The sequence below is a fragment of the Balaenoptera borealis genome (genome assembly GCF_965194805.1).
Source record: "Balaenoptera borealis genome assembly, chromosome: 4".
Taxonomy (NCBI): domain Eukaryota; kingdom Metazoa; phylum Chordata; class Mammalia; order Artiodactyla; family Balaenopteridae; genus Balaenoptera; species Balaenoptera borealis.
In genome coordinates, this window is record NC_138861.1 from 30,786,779 (window position 1) to 30,810,019 (window position 23,241).

General features: G+C 36.7%; 1 protein-coding gene across 5 annotated transcripts in view; it reads left to right on the forward strand.

Moving 5' to 3' along the window:
- Positions 1–23,241, forward strand: part of NFKB1 (nuclear factor kappa B subunit 1) — a 125,005-nt gene that overhangs the window by 13,755 nt on the left and 88,009 nt on the right. For 4 of the 5 annotated variants that reach the window (XM_082390976.1, XM_082390977.1, XM_082390974.1 and 1 more), the window contains exons 2-5: positions 9,829–9,874; positions 13,935–14,010; positions 18,213–18,253; positions 22,305–22,403. In XM_082390976.1, coding sequence (XP_082247102.1) covers positions 9,836–9,874; positions 13,935–14,010; positions 18,213–18,253; positions 22,305–22,403 — 255 coding nt within the window. In that variant the 5' untranslated portion in view covers positions 9,829–9,835. The remainder of the gene's footprint in view (positions 1–9,828; positions 9,875–13,934; positions 14,011–18,212; positions 18,254–22,304; positions 22,404–23,241) is intronic. The other variant, XM_082390975.1, reaches the window with a different exon arrangement.

Sequence of the window (23,241 nt, forward strand, 5' to 3'; positions counted from 1 at the left end):
TCATGCATCTTGAAGCTCTGTTAATATGTACCTACACATTATGATCATTATTTCTCCATGATGATTTGACCCTTCATTCTTACGAAATGTTCCTCTTTGTCCCTGGTAATCGTTCTTCTCTTGAAGTCTACTGTATATGATATTTTAGTATAGCCTGCTTTCTTATATTTAGTATTTCCATGGTGTAACTGGTATAACTTTCCATCTTTATACTTTCAGACTATCTCAGTCTTTAATATTGAAGTGTAATTCTTATGAAAAGCATATACCTGAGTCTTGCTTTTGTGTCCAGTCTGACCATCTCTACTTTTTTATGGGTGACTTTAGTCTATTTAATGTAATTATTGATATGGTTGGGTTTAAGCCTACTATCTTGGTAATTGTTATCCATTTGTGCCCTCTGTTCTTTATTCATTTTTTCCTCCTTTCCTGCCATCTTTTGAATAAGCCAAGTTTACTTTTTAAATTCCACTTTATGTCCTTCATCGGCTATTTTTTTAAGTGGTTGCTTTAGGGATTATAATAGGCATCCTTGAGTCTACCATGAATTAATACCGTAACATGTCATATATAATGTAAGAACTTGATAGTGTTTTACTTCCATTTGTCCTCTTCCCTTCCTCTGTGTTGTTATTGTTATACAGTTTACTTCTGCATAGGTTATAAACCCCAAAATTTATTGTAATGTTTCTCTTGAATAACAAACAAGAAAAAAGTCTTATAGTTACCCACATATTCATCACCTCTGGTGTTTCTTATTCTTTCACGTAGGTCCAAGTTTCTATCTAGTACCATTTCCCTTCAGCATGGAGAACTTTCTTTAACATATCTTTTAGCAGACCTGCTGACTACACGTTCTCTCAGCTCTTGTCTATTTGAAAAATGTCAATTTCGCTTTTTATTTTTAAAGGATATTTTTGCTGAATATAGAATTGTTCACTGATTCAGTTTTTTCCTTTCAGCACTTTCATCATTGTTTCTGATGAGAAGTCAGCCATCATACTTGTCATTGTTTCCCCTTGTCCCTGGATGCTTTTAGGATTTTTTTTTTTTTTTCTTATCATTAGTTTTTCACAGTATGGCTGTAATATGACTAACTGTGGTTTTATTTGTGTTTATCCAACATGGGGTTCTTTGAGATTCTTGGGTCATTGGCTGATTTTTTTTTTTTTTTTTAAATCAAGTTTGGAAAATTCTCCACCATTATTTCTTCAAATATTTTTTCTCTCTTCTCTCTCTTTCTGGGATTCTAAATTATACATATGTCAGACCACTTCATGTTGTCTCATAAGTCACTGAAAGTGTCTTAATTTCTTTCTGCCTTTTTTCTCTGTGCTTCACTTGAATAGTTTTTATTGGCCATTATTCAAGTTTATTGATCCTTTCTTCTACATTGCTCAATATGTTAATAAGTACACCTAGTGAAATTTCATTTTAGTCTAGAATTTTCCATTGGTTATTTTTCTTTTTTAATAGTTTTCATTTCTCTGCTGAGATCTTCTGTCTGTTTATCCATTATATCCATATTCCTTTTACATTCTTGAACATATTACTATTGGCAGTTTTAAAGGCATTGGCTGCTAATTTCATCATTTGTGTCATATTTTTTCTTTTGAGTCATATTTTCTTACTTCTTTGCATGTTTTGTCACTTTTTGTTGTACATTGTGAATACCCCATTGTAGAGAGTATGGACCTTTGTTTTCTGTTAAAGACTGTTGAGTTTTGTTGTAACGGGCAATAAATTTATTGGTGGATCACCTGGTTTTATTAAGAAGAGTTTAGAGTAGCCCTTATTCTAGGGTATATCCTTTACTCCCATTGTATGGTCTTCTGAGGTCACAACTGAATGTTAGGATTGTTAAGTGATGTCTCTTCACCCTAGATGATTAGAACTTCAGTGTCTCTCAGAAGTTCCAGGAACTTCTGGAATCTCAATTCAGCTTATCATTGTTCCCCCTTGTCCCTGGATTTGGATCCCCAGCAGCTATTTTCTAGCAGGCTTTGCAGAATCTTGTCCTGCACTAGCACAGTTTCATATTTGGCCAATGCCCAGAAGTGACCCCTATGGAGATTTACGAGCCTCTTTCTCTGTGTATCTCTCCTTTCTGATTCTCTCCCCTGTGAGATTGCTGCTCTCTATTTGGGCTCTGCGCCCTTGTGTCATAGTTTGGAACGTGCCCTCAGTCAAAAAGTGAATTTGGAACACACCTTAAGTATTTCCATTCTCTTACGGTATACAGCTTTATACTGTCTCTTGTCCAGGGTCTTAAATTATTGCTTCAAGTGTTTTGTATAGCTTTACATTTGAGTACGGCAATGGGGCAAGTTCAATAATTGTTACTGTCATGACTGAAACCAAAAGTCCACATTTGGACAAATCTGGAATTGCACTGTTTCTTACCATTAATGCAAAGGTAATTTTTTTAAAGTACTTATTTACTAATTTGGCGATTCAAAGAAGTAAAACTCTATTTTTAGGCATCTATATCCAGTTAAAAAGATGATAAATATATAAAGTTAAATAGCAGTAGAACAGTATGTTGTTGAGTGTGCAGTCATCAATACACAGAAGTATTATAACCCTTACGTGGACTATAAAGCTGTAGGTTACAGAGGAAATATAGGGTTTCTTGGCAAATGTTGGATTTCAGTAGAAGCTTGAGGACTGGGTAATATTTAAGTAGGAAAGACGGCATTTTAGGATGCAGGGCATACTGTGAACAAATATACAAGATGCAAATGAGCAAAGCGTTTTTGAATGATCAGTCTGCCTGTTGTAGAAGGTTTTGGTTAGGACGTAGTATTAGGACATAGTGGAAAGCCCTCAACCACTCAACATATTATATGATAAGCATCACCTGTTAAGCATTAAGAGCCCATTAAGGTGATGCTTATAGTATAATATGGTGAATGGGTGAGGGCTTTCGACTTTGTCTTGTAAGTAATGTGGCAATAATGTGAAAGAGGCTTAAGGAAGAAGAAATACCACAGTAAAGGAGAACCGTATGGAGGCTATTATTGTTATTCAGAGGTAAGGCAATGAATGTTTAACTAGGGTGTAACAGTGAAAGGAAAGTGCAAAGGAGGGGAAGATACAAGAAATAATACAAAGAAAAAATCAGCAGAAATTGATTATTGACTGGATGGGTGTGAAATAAGCAGAGGGAAAAGGAGAAAAAGTTGACTGAATTTTTGGCTCTGAGTACATGAGAGAATGATATATTGGCAAAACCTGGAAAGTCGGAATGGGGCCCATTGCCATAGGAATGATGAATTTGGTGTTAGATAGTAGGGAGTTGAAAGGATTAAAAACATTATTGTTTTATAATGGTATCACTGCTTAAAGCTAGCAGCAATTTATTAATATTTATATTTTGATGGTTTTAACAGTACTAATTTTATTTCTGTTTATACCATGGTGGTTTTTGCCTCTTGTCCTTGTTTCTTTTGTTCAGTTGGAAACTGAATAGGCCAATAAAGTAAAAATGAGTACAAAGGGTGTTCTAAATAGGACCCTAACAAAGAAAATGTAGTTTTTGAATCACCAGGATATCTAACCCATGCCCCACATACCTGCCATTTCCCATGATACTTACGGTGTTGCACTGTTTTTGCCTGTCTTCCTACTTACTAAACTGTTGCATTAGTTAACTAGCTTTTGCTACATAAAAAATCACCACAGAGCTAACTAAGAAACAAACATTTGTTATTTCTCCCAGTTCGGGAGGCTATCTAGGTCATCTGGTCTCACCTGGCTCTGGGGATCTCTGAAGTCTTTTGGCTGCTCAGCTGGTGCTGTGTGGTCCAGGGGACCCTCAGCTAGGACTTCCCCTCACTGCTCCATGTGGCCTCTCATCCTCCAGTGGGCTGGCCCAGGCTTATTCACATGGCAGCTGTGTTCCAAGAGAACAGAATGGTTGGTCATTGCAAGGCCTCTTGAAGCCTGCATTTAAAACTCACCCTTCTATCTCAACTCTGTTGGTCAGAGTAAGTTACAGCCCTGCCGAGATTCAAGGGATGGAGAAATAGATTTTTCCTCTTGTCAGGTGGAGTTGCGAAGAATTTTTGGCCATTGCTTTCAGTCTACCACAACTGTTAGCTCTGTGAGTACAGGTAGTGCTTCACTCTTGTGTACTTTGGTATCTTTGGTAACTGACACACAGTAGTTACAATATTTTTTTAATGAATGACTAAGTTAATGAAAGCATTCAAGGACCATTTCAATATACCTTAATTTTAAATATGTACTACGTACTTTTGTCATACCATTAGTGAGTGTGGTGTTTTCTATGGGCAGCTTTTAGAGAGAATCTCTTTATTCTCTTTCTGTCCTTTGAACTTGATCAATGGAGACATTTAAAACAAAACAAAACAAAAAGCAACTACCACTTGCATTGACGTTGTTTCGTATTTTTAACTTCACATTTGATTGTCTCAGGAAGAACTCCCTTAAGTTTTGTGTATTGTCACAGTGATGTTCTGCTTTTCAGGCTGTGCTATGGGTAGACTACCTCCCGCCTGAACGTTCAGGAGACCTAGAGCAAAGATGCTGTATTAAAATAAAGTTGTGGGTCCAGAAGGAAAATCAATTCTGCCCCTTAGACAAGTGATATTCGAATCATAGTCACTGGAGTCAGAGTAGCCAGCATTACTCTGTCAACCTGAGCGAATGGCTTCTTCTCTCTAAGCCTCAGTGTTCTCAGGATTATTGTGAGAATTAACTGAAATAATATGAAGCACTATCTCTAATTCTTACTCATGGGAGGTAGTAAAGTTTAGTTCTTTATCCAAGTGAACCAGCATACTATCATGACGCGATGGCATGCATCCAGGTTTCTCATCCTTGGCACTATTGACATTTGGGGTCGGATATTTCTTTATTGTGAGGGGCCATCCTGTGCGTTATAGGATGTTTAGCAGCATTTCTGATCTCTACACACTAGATGCCAGTAGGACCACCTGCCAGTTGTGACAGATGAAAATGTCTCCAGACATTGCCAAATGTCCCTGGAGGCAAAATGCAAACATTTTATTCAGCAGTGATAAGGATTAGGATAGGGAGGGAATGTGGCAGTGTATCAGTAAATGTGTAGGATGGGAAAGAAAGAAAAATACTTGATTCTTCTCAGAGTGCCTAAACTTTTACTGCCTATTATTCCCGTCATGTATTATAAACATAATATTTACTGTGCTACCTAATAAAATGGCTAACATTTGCTATGTATCACTAACTGTGCTAGTAAGCTTTGCATGCCGTAATAGTTGAATGTTGTTAGATTGGTATTCCATTGTAAACAGGGACCTTATCTTACACCAGCTCCAAGCACAACGCATTTGTACTTACTAGGTAGCTATTCTACATGTTAATTGGCCATACTGTACCCAACTCAAAAAATAGGGAGCTGAAAATGGATGGAGGAGTGGAAAAACATAGAAAATGAGTTTATACAAATCTAAACATGGTAGGACACAAATATTCGTTCTTTTTCAAAAACTTTAAAAAATCAGCTATTCTGAGAAAAGTAACTAAACTCACCATTAACTTTTCTTTCATCATCACTAAGTCAACATATCATCAGAAAGATGTAAATAAATAGCCACTTTAAAGTTAAATTTTTTTCTATTTATTACGAAGAGGATTCCAGTAGTGCTTAGAGGTTTTTGATTCATTCATACTTTGTTTTCTTCACTGTATATCATTAATCATTAAAGATGTCAGAGTTAAACTTTAAATTCAGGACAGGGTTTGATTTTCTCTTTTTTTCTATTAAAAATATATTTCCAATTACATAATTAAGTTAGAAAATTAAAACATAGAAATTATAACTTAGGGAGTAAAAGTCCCCATGTTACTATATATGGATGTGAATTACTATTTTTAGCAGTTACATAACATATAACTGTATGAATGTAGCATAATTATAATTAAACAGTCTCCTATCAAAGGACTTTTAGACTCTTTCCAGTTTTTTGCTGCAGTGAATATTCTTGTACTTATTTTTTTGCACACTTGCTCATGTAATTCTTTAGTACAAATTCCTGGAAGTGGAATTGCAGAGTCAATAGACACTCTTTATTTGAATGTTTCATATTATATGTAGTACACATATAATGTTTCACATATGTAGTGCATAAACCTTACAGCATGTTTCCTCCAAAAAATTCCTCCGTGGAAAGAAACTCCAGTATATTCTTTCTCTTTATTAATTTATTATCCAACAGAGAGATGGTAAAAAAATCACTCTTTTTCTTGTAATTTCATCCAAGATGAGGTACTAAAATTAGACCTAAGTGATGTCTGTTGTGGCTGAAAATAAACTTGAAAATGGAGACACTTTATCTCTCTGATTCCCAGCTCTATCCTCTAGATGGCACCTAAAATTCTGTTTTTCAAACTGCAGATCATGACCCATTAGTGGCTCATGAAATCATTTTAATGGATTTTAATGGTGGTGGTTTTTTTTAATGAAATCTAATAGAATATATTTTCTTACAGTGGGCCCTGGTCAAAAAGTGTGAATATTTCTGATCCTAGAAAATTTCCCCAGTTACAAGGAGGGGAGTGCCACCAATTCTACCCTTAATCATCCAACCCTGTGGCCTTGCTTTTGCTGCCCTCACCAAGAACTACTTATGCTGGCCTTTGATGTCAGTGGTGGAATTGTCACAGACGTGTGGAAAATAATCCATTAGGCGTTTCATGCAGAACTCATTATATATTCAGAACTTAGCCAGTTACAACATTATGCCTTTCATGTGAGAAATACAAACAATTCACTCAGGGAGATATCTTAGTTATTGCTAGCTAGCTGTATTTTCTGTTTCCCTTTCAATGGTGTGAAAATTTTTCTGGAAGCCTCACTGTTGGGGGAGAGAGATGCAGAGCTTAGGCCCATCTTCTCACCCGTAAACCCAGTGTCTCCCTTTCTGTTTCAAGGTCCTTCCTCAAAAGCACAGAACTGTGTGCAAAGGGAAAGTGAGGGGAAGGGCTGGGGGAGCAAGGGGGCAGTAGAGGCTTTCCCTGGTCTTTCCTAATCCTTCAGTTCCAAAGGCTTAGTTGGTATTTCAAAATTTTGAAATAAAACCTGCTCTTACAATTAATGCAAATATTACTGTGATTCATCCTTTCCAAGTAATTCTTGGTTTCGTTTGACGTTTTATTTTTAAATCATGAATTAACATTGACATCACTGTCAGCGTACTGTTACCTCAGCTCTTCACAGTGAACTCTCTGTCTTACAAAAGCTGTAGAAGTTCAGATTTTAACCGTCACCCAGTATCTCTTGGGCTGCTGTCAGGCTTTTAAAACTGTGATCTTTTGGCGCTCATTCGTGCATAAATCATGGGGAGGATATTGGAGGGAGGACTGTATTTAATTTGGTGTTTTGTCCTGTGCTTATGATTTAGAGATCTTCATTGAGATTCGCTGTACAGTGGTGATCATGATAATAACCCTGCATCAGTTCTAATAAAGTAGATTTAGTTAGTAGATTAGGGTCAGGGCCACCTTACATTAAATCAAAGGTCAGGAAACCATCCCCAGGTTTAAATATATACATAAAATCAGTGTAATAGAGGTTCTGAACAGGTTCTGTCAGTTTAACAAATCAGCAGTCTCCCTTTGCCTTTAAAGACTGTGGGCTAAGATTGAGAGGATTCAAATGATCAACCCACATTAAAGGCAAAAAAAAAAAAAAAATGGTCTTAATATTTTTCTTGGAAGCTTGGGCTTCTGTATTGTTCTAAGAATAAGAACTTTTCACATGGAATGTTGTAACTGGTGTTAACACTGTATTTCAGTGTAACACTATTTACTGGTATCCTTCATATAAGTGAAAATTATGCTAATGATTCTTTAATATGGATATATACTTAAGTCCGTATAAAAATCCAAGTTTACAAAAAGAGTTATGATTTAGGAGATTTTTTTCTTTGAATAAGTATTTATTAGCTAACATATTCCGAGCACAACAAAATTCTATTCCTTTCAAAGGTCCAGCCCCTATCAAGGTCTCTGATTTGCAGATGAGGAAACAGAGGCCACAGTGGGTTAGTTATATATCCAAAGTCACACGCCCAGCAGTGGAAGAACTCTTGAATTTCTAATGATTTAATTCTTCTTCACTAAAAGGTCTGTTTTCCTTTTATTTTTAGCTGTTTGTCTTAACTACAGCTGTTTGTAAATCTTCAATCAATAGTTTCTTGTCTTAGACGAATATTTTCTTGCAAATCTGCATGGCGTTCTTGTTCTGTAGAACTCAGAGCCGCTCTTTTCCCTTTTGTTGAAATTCAGCACTACTCTGCGTTCCACTAGGAACCCTCCGATGCTCTTTCCCTCCTCCCCAGTCACAGAGGGCACTAGCGGGAGAGGATTTCATTGGAAACTGGAATCCTCTTTGGAGGACTTTGGAATGTTAAATGATATATTCATTAGAGTGAGGGCTAAACTGTTTTAACAAAGAGACCCAACAATGCACCTGGTTAAAGAACACAGTCGTTGATTTCTTTCTCACATCACCATCCGTCTTAGCTGCCATTCATCATCATGTAAGTGCCAGGTCTTCTCCATGCCTAGGTTTTAATCCAGTGGGACAGAGAAGAAACAAAAACACGGAGGAAGGATGTCAAGGGCCTTAAGCCCAGACCTGGAAATGGCACACAATAAATAGTTCTGACATTCCACTGGCAAGCATTTCTTCAAATGACCATCCCTAACTCCACAAGAGTGTAGGTGGGGTATACTCTGGCTGAGTGTGTTTCCAGCTACAACTCTATTACTGTGGAAAAGGAGAGAACAGATTTTGGTGGGCAGCTAACACTTTGGGACAGGCCCAGTCTCAAGTGCCGTTGAATGCTTTATAGACTTCATGAGAAAAAAAGAAAGAGAGAAAAATTGGCTTCAGATCTTTTCAGCTCTGTTTTTTTTCTTTATCTTCCAATTTTTCAGGCAATATGTCTAAACTTTGATCTAAGTAAATTTAACTAAAATTGTCCTATACATATTTAAAATAATGATAAGGATATTTCTTAAGTAAATCCAAAATGGTATGTGATTTTAGATACTATTTTTATCTGGTCATGTGTCTCTTAATTTTTGTCAAGGCCTCTGGGTAACAGAAGATTGCTAGGGCCTGTGATGTTTTAATATCTGGCTGGGGTTGAGTAAATCTGAGACTGTAGGCTTGATAGTAAGGGCTCTTATTTTTGTGCCGTTTGCTTGCATGTTTAATGTTACAGTGTTTCTGGACCACTCTGACAGAGGAAGTGGCCTGCAGCAGCGGAGTGCTCTAGGGGACAGAGCACGGCACACTGCAGCCGTCCCACCGTGTGCTATGCAAAGCACTGATCAGGCCCTCTCACAGCAACATGACCCCCTCTGAGCTTCTCAACTCAAGTGGCATGTAGAAAGTGGGGAGATAGTTCTAGGACTATCACAGAATTCATGAAGGGTTGGAAAATAACCTACACAAAGAGCTAAGTGAATCTTTGAAGTCTCGATGGTGACAAAAAGAAATGGCCTCTAAGGAATCTAGTGGCATGATTTTTATACAGAGGATGAAGACTAGTTGTACCAAACTCCAGGACACTACTGTGAGGTTGACATAAGTGTTGTGGGTTATATGTAAGTGGTAATTCCTTGATTATGCAATATTTCTACTGTTAGATTTAGATTCCAAAGAGGAACTACACCATATCCTCCTCCTAAGGGCTTTAAAAAACGGTTACATTTGGTCTTACTGGAATAATACAGTTTACTCCTGCATAGCGGAATTTTTAAGGTTCCTTCCAGTTTTACAGTTCGGTTTTGTATTCTTTTGATGTACAGCTCCAGAATGGCAGAAGACGACCCGTATTTGGGAGGGCATGAACAAGTAAGTATTTTAATAATCTCACTAATAATTTTTTGTAAATGTATTCATATTTTAAAATATACAGAGGCAACAATAGTAACTATCAGGAAAACTCTAAAAGTGGTAAAAATTTCTTTTAAATTGTTTTTCCTGTCCCCCTATGTAAGGTCTGAGAGGACATGTCATGTAAAACGAGTAACTTAAACCCTGCTGTCACACATATTGTTGCGTAAAAGTTGTATATGCTTCAGGTCAAATGATAACTACTGTATTAGTTTCTTAGGGCTGCTGTAACAAATTACAACAAACTGGGTAGCTTAAAACAACAGAGATATGTTCTCTCTCAGTTCTGGAGCCTAGAAGTCCAAAATCAAGGTGATGACAGGGTTAGTTACTTCTGGAAGATCTGAAGGAGAACCTCTTCTGTGGTTCTCCCCTGGCTTCTGGTGGTTACTGGCAGTCCTTGGCATTCCTTGGCTTATAGCTGCTTGGCTTGTAGCTGCATCACTCCAGCACGTTGGCCTTCTTCCCTTTGTCTCCTCTGTGTTTCTGTATCCAAACCTCCTGTATTCTCTTGTAAAAGTACCAGGCATTGGATTGAGGGCCCATTCTTCAGTATGACCTCATCTTAACTTGATTACATCTGCAAAGACCCTATTTTTAAGTAAAGTCACATTCAGAGGTATTAGGAGTTAGGACTTGAACATATCATTTTGGGGGAGAAGACAAAGTATTTATTGAACACCCATCTAATAAGGCAGATTGGTGTAGTAAAAAGGACTTAGAATTCAAAGATCTTAACCAAGTGCTGGCTGCCCTTAAAACCTGAGGAATTACTTAGCACCCCCCTCCCCTCTTCACTCACAGGGATCTTTAAAAGACTTAATGGGCAGTGAATGTGCTTTGGGAATATAAAACTGTTCATTATAATTATATTTGCAATTATAAAGGGATACCAGTGTCCTTTTTTTTTTCTCCTAACTTTGTACTTGAAAATTTTCAATTTCAAGCATATAGAAATAATGGCTAGTCCAACAAATCTTTGTTGGTTGTTAATATTTTGCCCTATACATATATATGTATATTTATATATATAGAGAGAGAAATAGATTTATTTATATAATGTATATATATTTAATGAACCATTTGCAAGCAATTTTCAGATGCTAGGGTAATTAAATATTAAGGGTATTTAAAATACAGATATTTATTCATTCATGAGCTGTTTATTGAGGCATTACTATGTACCAGAACATTGGCTAAGGAGGGGTACAAAAATGTGACACATTTCAGGCAGCTGCCATTCTAATAGGAGGGACAGAGACATGAATAGTTTCCATGTGGTGATAAACGCTGTAGTAGTAGTCTGCACACTGTGGGACAGAAATGTTGAGGAGGGTCACTCCGTGCTGCCTGGGAAGAAGAGTAGGGTTATGCAGACTTTCCAAAAGAAGTCTATGTAAGCTGAGATTTGAAAGATGTAATTTGCTAGGTCAGACAGAGAGAGGGAACACTAGGTACCCGGACACCCTGGTCCACATTTTGTAATTATTTCACACTTAAACTTTAGCCGCCTAAAAAATGTATTTCCCAAATTTATGCATGCAAAGAATCAGAAACCAAAAGTGAAATATTGGTTTGGCCAAAAAGTTCGTTCGGGTTTTTCGTACCATCTTACAGAAAACCCAAACCAACCTTTTGGCCAACCCAATACTTTTAAAGGGATTTAGTATTACTTCCTTAAATAAAATAGACTTATATAGCATTCATTACTCTTGATAATGTTCTGATTGGTTTAGAAAGAAGGAGTATGCATTGCTTTTCACATTAAGATACTTCTTTTGAATTTTATTGTACAAATGATGGTATAGGATAAACCTAAGAGCATTTTCTTTGATTACAGCATGAAAAACATTTGGCTACTCATATTATAAAAAACCTGTGTTTTACCTTTCGCTTTTAATATGCTATCTCTAACAATTAAAGGCAGACTCTAACCAGCATTAGGGTTGGTCAGCTTAGTTTTAAACCATGTTTTCCTGTCTATAGGCAGGAAATCCTATCAGCAAGAGATAGTCCTTTATGCCACACAAGAGTAAAACCTGCTGAAAACATTCATTTCGAAAGCTTTTCTTATGTGGGCATTTTTGTGATCATCAGCAACAGAGGTTGGGCATGTTCTGATATTTCCATTTTTGAAGGGAGAGGTCCTTGAAGTTGTTTTGTTTCCTTGTCTCAAGATTAATGGTATATATTTCCTGAAATGTGCATGTCCTCAGTGTTCTAATGTATTCTGGAATTTACTCCCCACCGCTGACCTAATGCACAGTGCAAGCTGCAGCTCACAACACAGCTTCCCTCTTCTTGTCTGAAGTGGGGCACGTGTCTCTCCTAAGATCAGAGTTTTGGCCATCTAACCACTCGTTTTAGCCGCCTGCAGGACCATAGGAAAGATTTTTTTCTGCTAGGTCATCTTTTCTGCTCTGAGACTGATGAATTCTCTCTGTAAGGTGGGGCCCATTTTTATAATAACATGTTTTTTCATTCCTTTATTTCCTTTTTAGCAAATGGTGAATAGTGTAGATGAACTTCACTCTGAAGCATTGAAGTGGAGTACATTTATTGTTCCTCAATTGAAAATTTGCATACCTCACAACTGGATCTGAAGCCTTCTTTATTTAAACACTGCATTTCTTAGTCTTGATTTAACTAGGCATACAGATTCTTAGGTACCCAAGAATGTCCAATAATATGCTAGTAAAGAAAAGAAGTAAAATATTTGTGTTTTTTAAAAAAATGTCAGCTCCAGCATATTTACTAACTAGCGTATCATAAAAAAATGAAACATGTTTGGTTTCTGTGCTGTCCACAGACATTTCACAGATGACTTATTTAGGTTGAAATAAATACCAAACTCAGAAGTATGAATTTTAAATCCTGAGTGAACTAAGTGGGAAGAAAATGTTTCTCTTGGGATAAGTAATTATTAGTAACTTATTGTTAGATTATAATTCAATCAAAATATATTGTTTGCCCACTGTATTAGTTTTCTGGTGCTACTATAACAAATTACCACAAGTTTAGTAGCTTAAAAAATACAAATTTATTCTCTTACAGTCTGGAGGTCAGAAGTCTATAATCAAGGTGTTGGTAGGGCTGCATTCCTTGCGAACGCTTTCCTTACCTTTTTGAACTTCTAGAGGCTGTTTGCATTTCTTGGCTTGCTACCCCTTCCATCATTCCAGCTTCCTGCTTCCATTGTTGCGTCTCCTACAGTTCACTTTGATCTCCTGCATCCCTCCTATAGGGCCCACCTGGATAATTCAGGATAATCTCCCCATCTCTATATTCTTACCCTAATAACATGTGCGAAATCCCTTTTGCTATATGAGATAGCATTCACAGATTCTGGGGATTGGGATGTGGATGTCCATGGAGGAGCCATTATTCAGCCTGCCACACCCCCTAAATTCCAGGTATTTTGTGTCGTGCTAGGTAAATAAAGGTGGAAGAAAAAAGCGAGGGAGCTCAGTGCTCAGTTATTTGCTCTTTGGACTAGGTTGTATTTTCAGTTTTTCTGTAAGTTGTTCTAGGGCTGCTGCCTAATTCTTTCAGGCCTTGAAGTTGGATGGCTAGAGTAGAGGAGGAGTTTATTTACCATCATAAAAGAAATACAGATTTCTAGGATTATCTTCTCATGCTTATATTTCTAAGGGAGTATAAGCTTTAAATCATAAATTCAACAAATATTTATATATTTATATTCTGATAAATGTACACTGGGTCCTACAGATATACCAGTAAGCAAGCTACACCATGTCCTTACCTCTGTGGACTTTACAGCTGGGTCATTCTTCTGAAATCCCTTTGTCACATAGCTCCCTGTAAAGTTCCATACATATGAGAACTTAGCTAGGTCTCCTGAGTGTATTTTTTAAATTCTGATTTGAAGTGTTTTCAGGTTTTTGTTTTTGGCTTTAGTTTTTGTTCCTATAGTTAAGTTTTAGGTGTTTCAAGTTCAAATTTTTAATACAATGTTGGAAAAATAATGACTGAAATATTTAAATTTTCCTTTTTATAGATGTTTCATTTGGATCCTTTGAATCATACAATATTTAATCCAGAATTATTTCAACCAGAGATACCACTGCCAACAGGTAAGAAAATTCCTCATCTCTGTTGCCCTGTCATTTTGCTTTGGTTTTTTTTAAATTCAAGATTTTCTGTACATTCTTTTAGAAAGTCAGTGAGGTACTTGGAAAGGAAATGGTGATTTATGTTTTAAAAACCTATCTTTTGGGACTTCCCTGGTGGCTCAGTGGTTAAGAATCTGCCTGCCAGTGCAGGGGACACGGGTTCGATCCCTGGTCCGGGAAGATCCCACATGCTGCGGAGCACCTAAGCCTGTGCCACGACTACTGAGCCTGTGTTCTGGAGCCCGTGAGCCACAACTACTGAGCCCGTGTGCCACAACTACTGAAGCCCACGTGCCTAGAGCCCGTGCTCCACAACAAGAGAAGTCACCAAAATGAGAAGCCCTTGCACCGCAACAAAGAGCAGCCCTCGCTTGCTGCAACTAGAGAAAGCCCGCGTGTAGCAACAAAGACCCAACGCAGCCAAAAATGAAAATAATATAAATAAAAAATAAATTTATTTTAAAAAAACCAATCTTTCAGTGTACTTTTTTGGACTATGTTTGCACAAGCATGTTTGACTCCAGTTACCCATTGTATGACTGACAATTGTTGCTGATATCTGCTAGCACAGCTCAAAAGGAATTTCTTTACTCCATGTAGGATTTTTCCTTTCACCCAATCTTGTTATCTCTGATGTCTTTATAACTTCTGTTTCCTTTGTCCCAGGCACACATGAGGCAGTCTCAACTCCTCAAATCTATTCCAAAAACACTTTTTAGTACCTATTGTGTGCCAGCCAGTATACCAGACACTGGGAACATAAACTGTACAAAAATCATAAAAGTCATCTCAGTAGAAAAATCACCTTTTTAAAAAGCTTTTTGCTTTATGTTCTGACCAGTTGGATAAACTCATGAGAATCATCCTTCCTCCTAACATGACTCTTAATTATCCCCATCAACAAATTGTTTAATCTCATATGGGCGATTAAAAAAAATCAACTTAGTCTCTGTTTTTATTTATTGATTTTTACGTAAGCTTGTTGTGATAGCTCTTTTTATGTGCTCCTCACGTCACCAGGGGACTCAACAGATGTTCACAAGCTATGTGAGTCAATTTTGGAAGTTGTATGTAACAGAGTTTTGTAATCACTGAAGTGGGCGTCAGCTATTCTGTTTACCATGGATTTGCTTGTCCTCAATGGGAGACTTTATCCAATTTGTATCATCGTCATTTAAAATTAGTGTTGTTACTCTGGCACTTTTCATTTTTTAGATCAGATGTTTTTCTGCATTTTTATATCTGTTATTTCTAGAAGTTCATGGGAAGGGAAAAAAATAAATCTGCTGTACCTTCACCTTCATTAGCTTCACTAAGTGTGCTGCTGAGCCCTTTCTCTCTTTACCCCACAAAACATATTTTGTAGGCTACTGTACCTGAGATCTCCTCAAGTGCTGTCCAATATAAGCTCTAGGTCAGCTTCCCGTGAACAAGTAAATGTCTTGGTAGCTTCTGTGTTTCCTGTGAACTTCTTATTCTGAGGATCAAAGTCTTTTTCTTGGTACTGATACTTTATTGAAAACATGAAAGGTTCTGCCCTCAGGAAGCATATACATTTCCATTTAATTAATGCCTGTAGATGCCAAACAATATCCTGATGCAAATGCTTTCTTAATGTTTTTATTTCATCAAGTTTATGGAGATAGAAATAAGATTATCAAAAGAACTATCTCAGTAAATATTCTGTAGTCAGAGCTTCATGTTGTAGGAATTATTTAGCCCATAACATTAGAAGAACTTTCATAATTATACCTCAAAATCATATTTTCCAGTTATTACCTGATCATTTTTATTGTCACATACTTTCCCTCTGCATTACAGTGGCATAGTTCAGTTTTTATAAACCAAGATGTATGGATGTTTTATTCACATTTTAAAGGGATAGAGAGGTAATATAAACCAGAATTAATTTGTAATATTCATGTAGACTGTTTTATCTTTTATATTTCTTGAAATCTAAAACCATTAGTAGTTTTGCTACTTGTTGAAAACTGTATGGGATATGGCATGACTGCTAGGTCTGTAACATTATGCTGTAGGATGTCAGTTCATGGCATAGAAATGCGGCCAAAGAAAATTGGCATTAAAACAAATATATGCATATCAAATCTAATTTTCTAGTTGATTTAATGTTTGAGTGTGTTCCCTGAAACAGAAAAAATGGCCCCATTTCACTAACAAAATTCCCAAACCTTAAAATTTCACATATTTAAAGGAAATTAAATCATACAGCAAAAATAATAGCAAAACTTAAAGTATTTTTAGAAGAGTTAATAAGAAGTGAGAGACTTGAAGTTTGATGTAAATGTGTTCCAGCTCCTCTATATTTTCCATGACATCCAAATGTTGCCTTCTTTTTTTTAACTGAAGTATTGTCGATTTACAGTGTTGTGTTAATTTCTGCTGTACAGCAAAGTGATTCAGTTACACATATGTATACATTTTTTTATATTCTTTTCCATTATGGTTTATCACAGGATATTGAATATAGTTCCCTGTGCTATACAGTAGGACCTTGCTGTCAAATGTTGCTTTCTTAAAGACTTCTCTTCTTCATAAGTTCATTTAGCTTTCTAGAGGGAATGTTAATGAATAGATTTATTATACTGTTGTACAGGCTTTATATTAGCAGTGTGAAAATATTTCCTTTTCTAATCAGTTTTATCTCCTTATCAGAAATGAAATTCTAGCCATTTTTTTGAATTTTAAAATTCTAACAGTTTCTTTTCTAAAAGTAGTTAAATACATCCAGGAATTAATTTCATACAGACAAGAGAAGATAATTTACCTTAATTATACTACATTGGTCAGTCCCTACCCTTTTTTCTTTTCTTGTGTATGTTTCAGTTCAGATTCAGTCATTTTTCAACTGACTTCCTTGTAAATTTCTTGAATAATAATAGGAAATAATTATACCTTAGTTTCCTACAGTTTTCTAGCCTTATCCTGACTGATCATAATACTGAAAAGGTAAAAATAAATCCTCTCTCAAGTTAAAGTTTATTTTTAATTTCAACCTAAAAGTTTAGCTTTCTTAATAAATATACTTATCTAAAATAAGTCTTGAACTTCTGGCCTAGGGACAGTGAAGGTTGAAATGGACACCAAAGCATTCTAGAATTTTTTTAGTACCATTTTAATTTACATTCAAACAGTGAGAAACACCATGAGCCTTTATGTATTGCAGAGCTATGGATTTTTATACTGTTGACATAAAAACCAGCTGGGAAGCTTAGGGACTTTTCTCATATTGAACAAATTTGTATTTATACCGTCAGAGGTTCTGATTTTCCTTTGAGTTTCCATAGTCAGGTATAGTCAGGCTATGGATTAAGCTTCTAGTATTCTTTGTTTTTATAACAATTAATTGGTATGCACCTATCTAAATTATTTTCAGAATTTTATAAAATGCTTGTTTTAGAACAGAGTCTATATGAGAGCACAGTATTCAAAAGTTGTATACAAACATCAGAAGCTATGAGTTAATAAGAAGAATCTACCATGTCTGATAGACCAAATTAAATTTGGGAGGGAGGAGGAACAAGCTAGCCAGTTAAGGAATGAGGGCAGTACTTACGGATTCGAGTATTGGAAAGGAACCAAAAACTTAGTGTAAGGAAAAGCAGATAGCCTGAAATCATTATCTGTGTGTTTCACATGTAGGCACTAGCTCAGTCTCTTGTAATTTCACGTTAAGCACATTCTCTTTGAAGAATGGAAATCAGTGTCTAATGATATGACGGCAAAAGAAAATTTCATAGTGCCCAGGAAGTGGTTGCTGCTTTTAATTGGTATTTGTGTCATTTAAAAAATGCTTTGTTAGTGGACATGATTGTGAAGGCTATTGACGCCTTAATCCTTGCCAGACATCATGCCTTTTGTTGGGTTGTACAATGCGCCATCACCATTCAACAAGACGTTTATATAGTGTGGTTCTCTCTAACGGTGTAAAACTGTTGTTAAAATAAGGATAAATTTAATATTCAAACAAGGAAGATATATTATATCCTTGTGGAATTTTAGCTAACACATTTATTTGAAGCCTATATTTAAAAACATAATTTGAGTTTTTTTACTTCTTTTGTATGTATATATTTTTCTTTTTACCAAATTTGAGAAGCCTCACAGTTTCTTTTGGTTTCTGTTTGTTGTTTTGTTTTTAGCAGATGGCCCATACCTTCAAATATTAGAGCAACCTAAACAGGTAAGAAGATGAAAGGGGTGGGACTTTCTCTTTAATTGTTAGATCCATAAGTCTAATATTAATATCTCAAGCACCAAATAAAATAATAAACGAATTTTACAAAGGAAGTACCTTATCTAGAAGATCAACAACCTGACAAATTATGTGACAACTTTATTCATCCACTTTACATTTCTCTTAGTCATTCTTCACACTGTCCTGAGCCTCAGTATGTAGTTCTATAAAACTTAATTAGAGATCCTTGATATCCCACGATCTCCACTAACTTTGCTTACCAGCCACTCCTAGGAGAGACATAGGTTATCTACACTCATTTTCATTTATAAGGGAATACACATGCATGCAGTTCACGTACGCTGAGTTACGTCCATCAACATGTCCCTGCACATGCAGTACTTCTTAGCCTTCCTCTTTCCTTCGGAGCTCCAGCCTTCTCTGTTCTGTCTTTGAAACGTGGAGCCTAAGATACTAAAGGTATCAGTAGGGTGTAGAGAAAGTATTAGACTGGACAGTTGAGTTCTCTTCTCTCTGGTGTTAGCTTTGGACTCAGTCTCTTTGGAGTCAGGAGAGGAGCATTTTATTTTATCAGGCTCTTCCTCTTACTACTAGATTCTATAGAGGATACCTGGGAATTGAAGTGGCCTCCTCACCATGCCCCCATGGGTAAATATTTATTAGAAATTGGAATGGACCAGAGCTATCAAAGAGGAGGGAAGAGACTCTCTAATATTTGCCTGTATGAGATTTCAGTCATTGAGGGATGGAAATAATGCTATAGTCTTCTGCAAAATGAGGACCAAGTCAGTAAATCTCCAAATGGATGTGCTTATTATCACATCTGTGTGAGACTGAGGATGAGTGTACCTGCTCTCTTGCAGTTATATCATCCAGTACCTTTCCTAAATGTTTTTAGTAGCTCAGGCAAGTAAGTGTAACACTTTTGCACTGTGTAACACTTAACAAATGCTAACTAGGTCAAGAACTTAAAGCATCTGTTGTGGTTACTCTAATCGTGGCCTTATATATGTATTTGGATTTTGGTCAAGATATAAAGGATGTAAATATCTTAACTATGACCGAATAGACTATCCTTAGGAGGTTGAACTTGGGTTAACATTTTTAGTGCAGGGACAGGAATGCCATGTGAGACTTGAGGCCGTTGTTTTAGTCGCTTGCAGGTGGCACACCCTGACCCCACAGGCTGCTGACATGACTTTGTTTTACCTCCACGTCCAATTCCATAGTGGTGAGTTCCCACAGGAGGCCACCGACTCTCTCAAAGACCCTCCCAGTGGAAGGTTATCCCTTAACATTCTAGGCAGTGGTCTGGCCTCCTGGAAAATTATCTGAGTAGTCTATGAAACTGAGAAATCAACTAAACTTTATTTGCATACTAGGTAAAATGTTTTTCACATATCCATTTTCATAAGCATAGCACTACAATAAGAATTTTTAAATGCAGTTTCTTACTGTGGGTCCAGTAGTCATAAGGAAAAATTGATACTTATGATTTATTTGAAGGGTGGGTTACATAGGTCCAAAATTCAAAATTTAATTCGCTGTTTGTGGATGTGTAAAAGCTTATCTGAGTAAATCAGTGTGTTTGCTTACCAAACTGATAATATTTTGATGTCTGACTCCAGTGAAAGTAAGAAGATTGTATTTAAGTCAGACTTTCTGACCGGATGGTTATAGCCTTGCCTTTGAGGTTGATGACTCATTTTAAGCAAATGGAGTTACTGAGATGAATGGCTGTGGACTGGCAAACCTTTAATCTCAAAAATTTAGAATCTGAAATGCATCCAGACTATGCATTTGAAGACATCCTAGCTTCCTTAAAAAAAAAAAAAAACAGTAATAAATTTCTATCCTCAGGTTAGAAATTCCTTTGCATGGAAGTTTAGATACTTTTATCCAACCATGAATAATGTCTATTGTTTTTTAAATGATAAGCAAGCTATTAAGACATGTCTTTTTACTCATATTCTATTTGAAACCACTCCCAGTAAGATATAAAAGTATATGTATAAGTACTTATTTTTCCAACTGTCCTGAAGGAATTTTGTGATTAAAGATAATGAATTAATTTATTAAGTTTTAAAAATAAAATCTAGAAAAATGTTCTTTTGTCTTTGGGGTCTCTGCCACAGTTTTCCCCAGCTCTGACAGAGATGAGTCACAGCACAGACTACTAATCTTTAGCGTATCCAGTTCTGTTGCATATTATTAAGTGCTAATTATCTAATATTATTTAAAAACTGAACTTGTATTTAAATTGATTACCCGTCAGGTAAATCCCTATTTTATGGCTAGCCAATTCTGGAGGCTGTTACGCACACTGTTGCTTTTTCATGCTTTTAGAAATTTCACTTAATTATTAAAAATAAGTCAACAGCCTTTCTCTATAAAAGGTATAGGTCTGAATTTGTAACTTTTTTTTTAGTTTGAATTTTGTGAGAAGCAAAACAGAGGATAATTGCCTCCAAATGACTATCCTCAAAAAGCTTCCCAGGTGTTTAGGTTTGGGATCTCCTGAGGAGCCATTTGCAAGAGTTGTTTTAGGTGCCACTTTGATGAGTTGATCATACACCCCAGACCCATGTGTAACTTGAAGCAGTTTCCCCGACTAAGGAATTTACTTCAGGCCTTATTCGTCCCATGAAATATGCTTTAGACTGATCCTCTTTGGAAATTAGAAAATTCTCACAATTTAGAAACAATTTCAGGTGCTTTCATTAGTTCAGGGTTCCTGGACCTCTCAGACTGCTTTTCAAGACCCTGTGAGGCATAGTGAAACGCAGTGCAATCTAAGGAGGGCAGAAATTTTGCATTGGTCCGTGAGCTCAAAGCCGTCAAAACCTTCGTGTTTGCTGGGCTCCACTGTCCAGTGTGCAAGGGAGAAAGCCCTCACCACCAAGTAGTGGGTGTTCAGAGCTTCTGATGCCTAGGGATCCAGTGCTGTTTATATGAAGTCAGCCCCACAATAACATAAATGAAAGGTGAGGATGTTCCTTAAAGTGTATTAACATATTCTTTTCACTAAAGGGTGAATTTGAAAACAGGAAAAACATCCGGTCAAGTAACTGCGTAATTATAAACTACTAACACTACCACAAATTGTTTGACATCATTATAAAGTTGAGTCTTTCAGGGAAAATGTTGAAAGCTCCCTTAATATGATGATGAGAGCCATTCTCATAAGTGCTCTTGTTTTATTCTTTGTGTACAAATATGCACAGTTATAATTGTTAGCTTTGTAAATCATAATATGTTAGAACTGGAATAGACCTTGAGTATGGTCTAGTCTAACCTTATTTGTATAGATAAAAAAACAGAGAACTTAGGTGTTTATCAGCCCACATAGTAAAGGCTTCTAGCTAATTCTTAATCGATTTACTATGCCTGTAAAATTCTTGAGTTAATATATAAAGGGACTGTCTAGTTTTGGATTTATTCAAGTCAGTTAACGTGTCCAGCTGGAGCTGTTAATAGCGATAATCTTAAATCAAAACTCTTCTCTTCTGAGCTGTTGAGAGTTGCTGACCAGATGTGAGATCTAGCGTAGGGTGTGTTCTACAACGCTGATGCAGCATATTTAACAAGACATTTCTGTATGCCCTCCTGGACCAGCTGTCATCGGAGTCGATAAAGGAATTCCTTCAAGTAAGAGTCAGAGAAGCTTAACTTTGAGTCATATGGCCAGTTTCAGAGCTTGGCAGCCGCAATTCGAGATGAGGAAGCTCTGATGCGAACAAGCCGTAGCGCGTTGAGTCCAGGGCTTAAACTCTGCAGCAGGTCACCGTCCGCAGAGCACAGCAGGAGGGGCTCTGCAGGGCCAGGGGCCTGGCTTCTAAGCCGCAGCTCAGGGCACAAATACCAGTTCCCATCAGTGTTCCTAATGAGGTTATGGGAAAAGTGGTTCTCATCGACAGTCCTTCACAGTTTATGTTTTTCCTTTAATACACCAAGCATTTAAAATTTGTATCACTTTGTCCCTGTAATTTTTAGTAAGTATCTCTCAAACTTGTTCACCTTGTGTTTACCTTTGCAGAGAGGATTTCGTTTCCGTTATGTGTGTGAAGGCCCCTCCCATGGAGGACTCCCTGGTGCATCTAGTGAAAAGAACAAGAAGTCCTATCCTCAGGTCAAAGTAAGTTCATGGTATCTTTCCATGTGAATTCTGGAAGATTTGATGTCCTAGGAGCAAAAGAAAGGAACCCTTTAAATATAACTACCATTTGCCTGTGTGCCTAAGCTGAAGTGTTCACGTGATTATTATAATATTTAAATAGAAATGTGTCTCTTAGCAATAGAGGTGACAGATTTTAAAACTCTGTTAATATTTCCATTTAGTACAAATTGTCTCAACATTAACTAACAGAACTTTTATTATTTCTTGATAATCTTCAAGGGTTTTTTAGTTGTATACTTCCTAAAACTTTGATAAGTCTTTGAGAGAGTGCTTGATTTCAGCTCTTTGGAGTTCTAGTGAAAAACAAAACTCAGTTGAAGAACAAAACTGCAGCTCATGAATTCAGATCCAGACTCTGTTACTAGCTGTGTGCCTTTGACTGGGTTATCCAACACTATTAAACCTCAGTACCTGAATGTGCAAAATGCAGACATGTTAATGGTCTCTACTTCATAAAGTCTCCTAGAGATTGAATGAGAAAATGTATGTAAGTGGTCCACAGAGAGCCTGGCAGTACCACAGGGCCTGAGCAACTGCGCGTCCACATGTGGTGGTCCTTGGAATGTAGTACTTCATGACATGCCGTGGTGGGCTTGGCCGAGCCTTTTCTATACCTTCCGGTTCTTTTTTCTCTCTTTTTATTTAATTGGGAATATCTTCCGCTGAGGTAATTTGAGTTTTTTATTTTCATAATGTGATGTCTTGTTTCATAGACTGATTGCTAACAGTTTTGCAGATAAACCAGTCCATAATTGCAATTTCATAATTTATAAACATTTTCATTTGTTCAGTGACT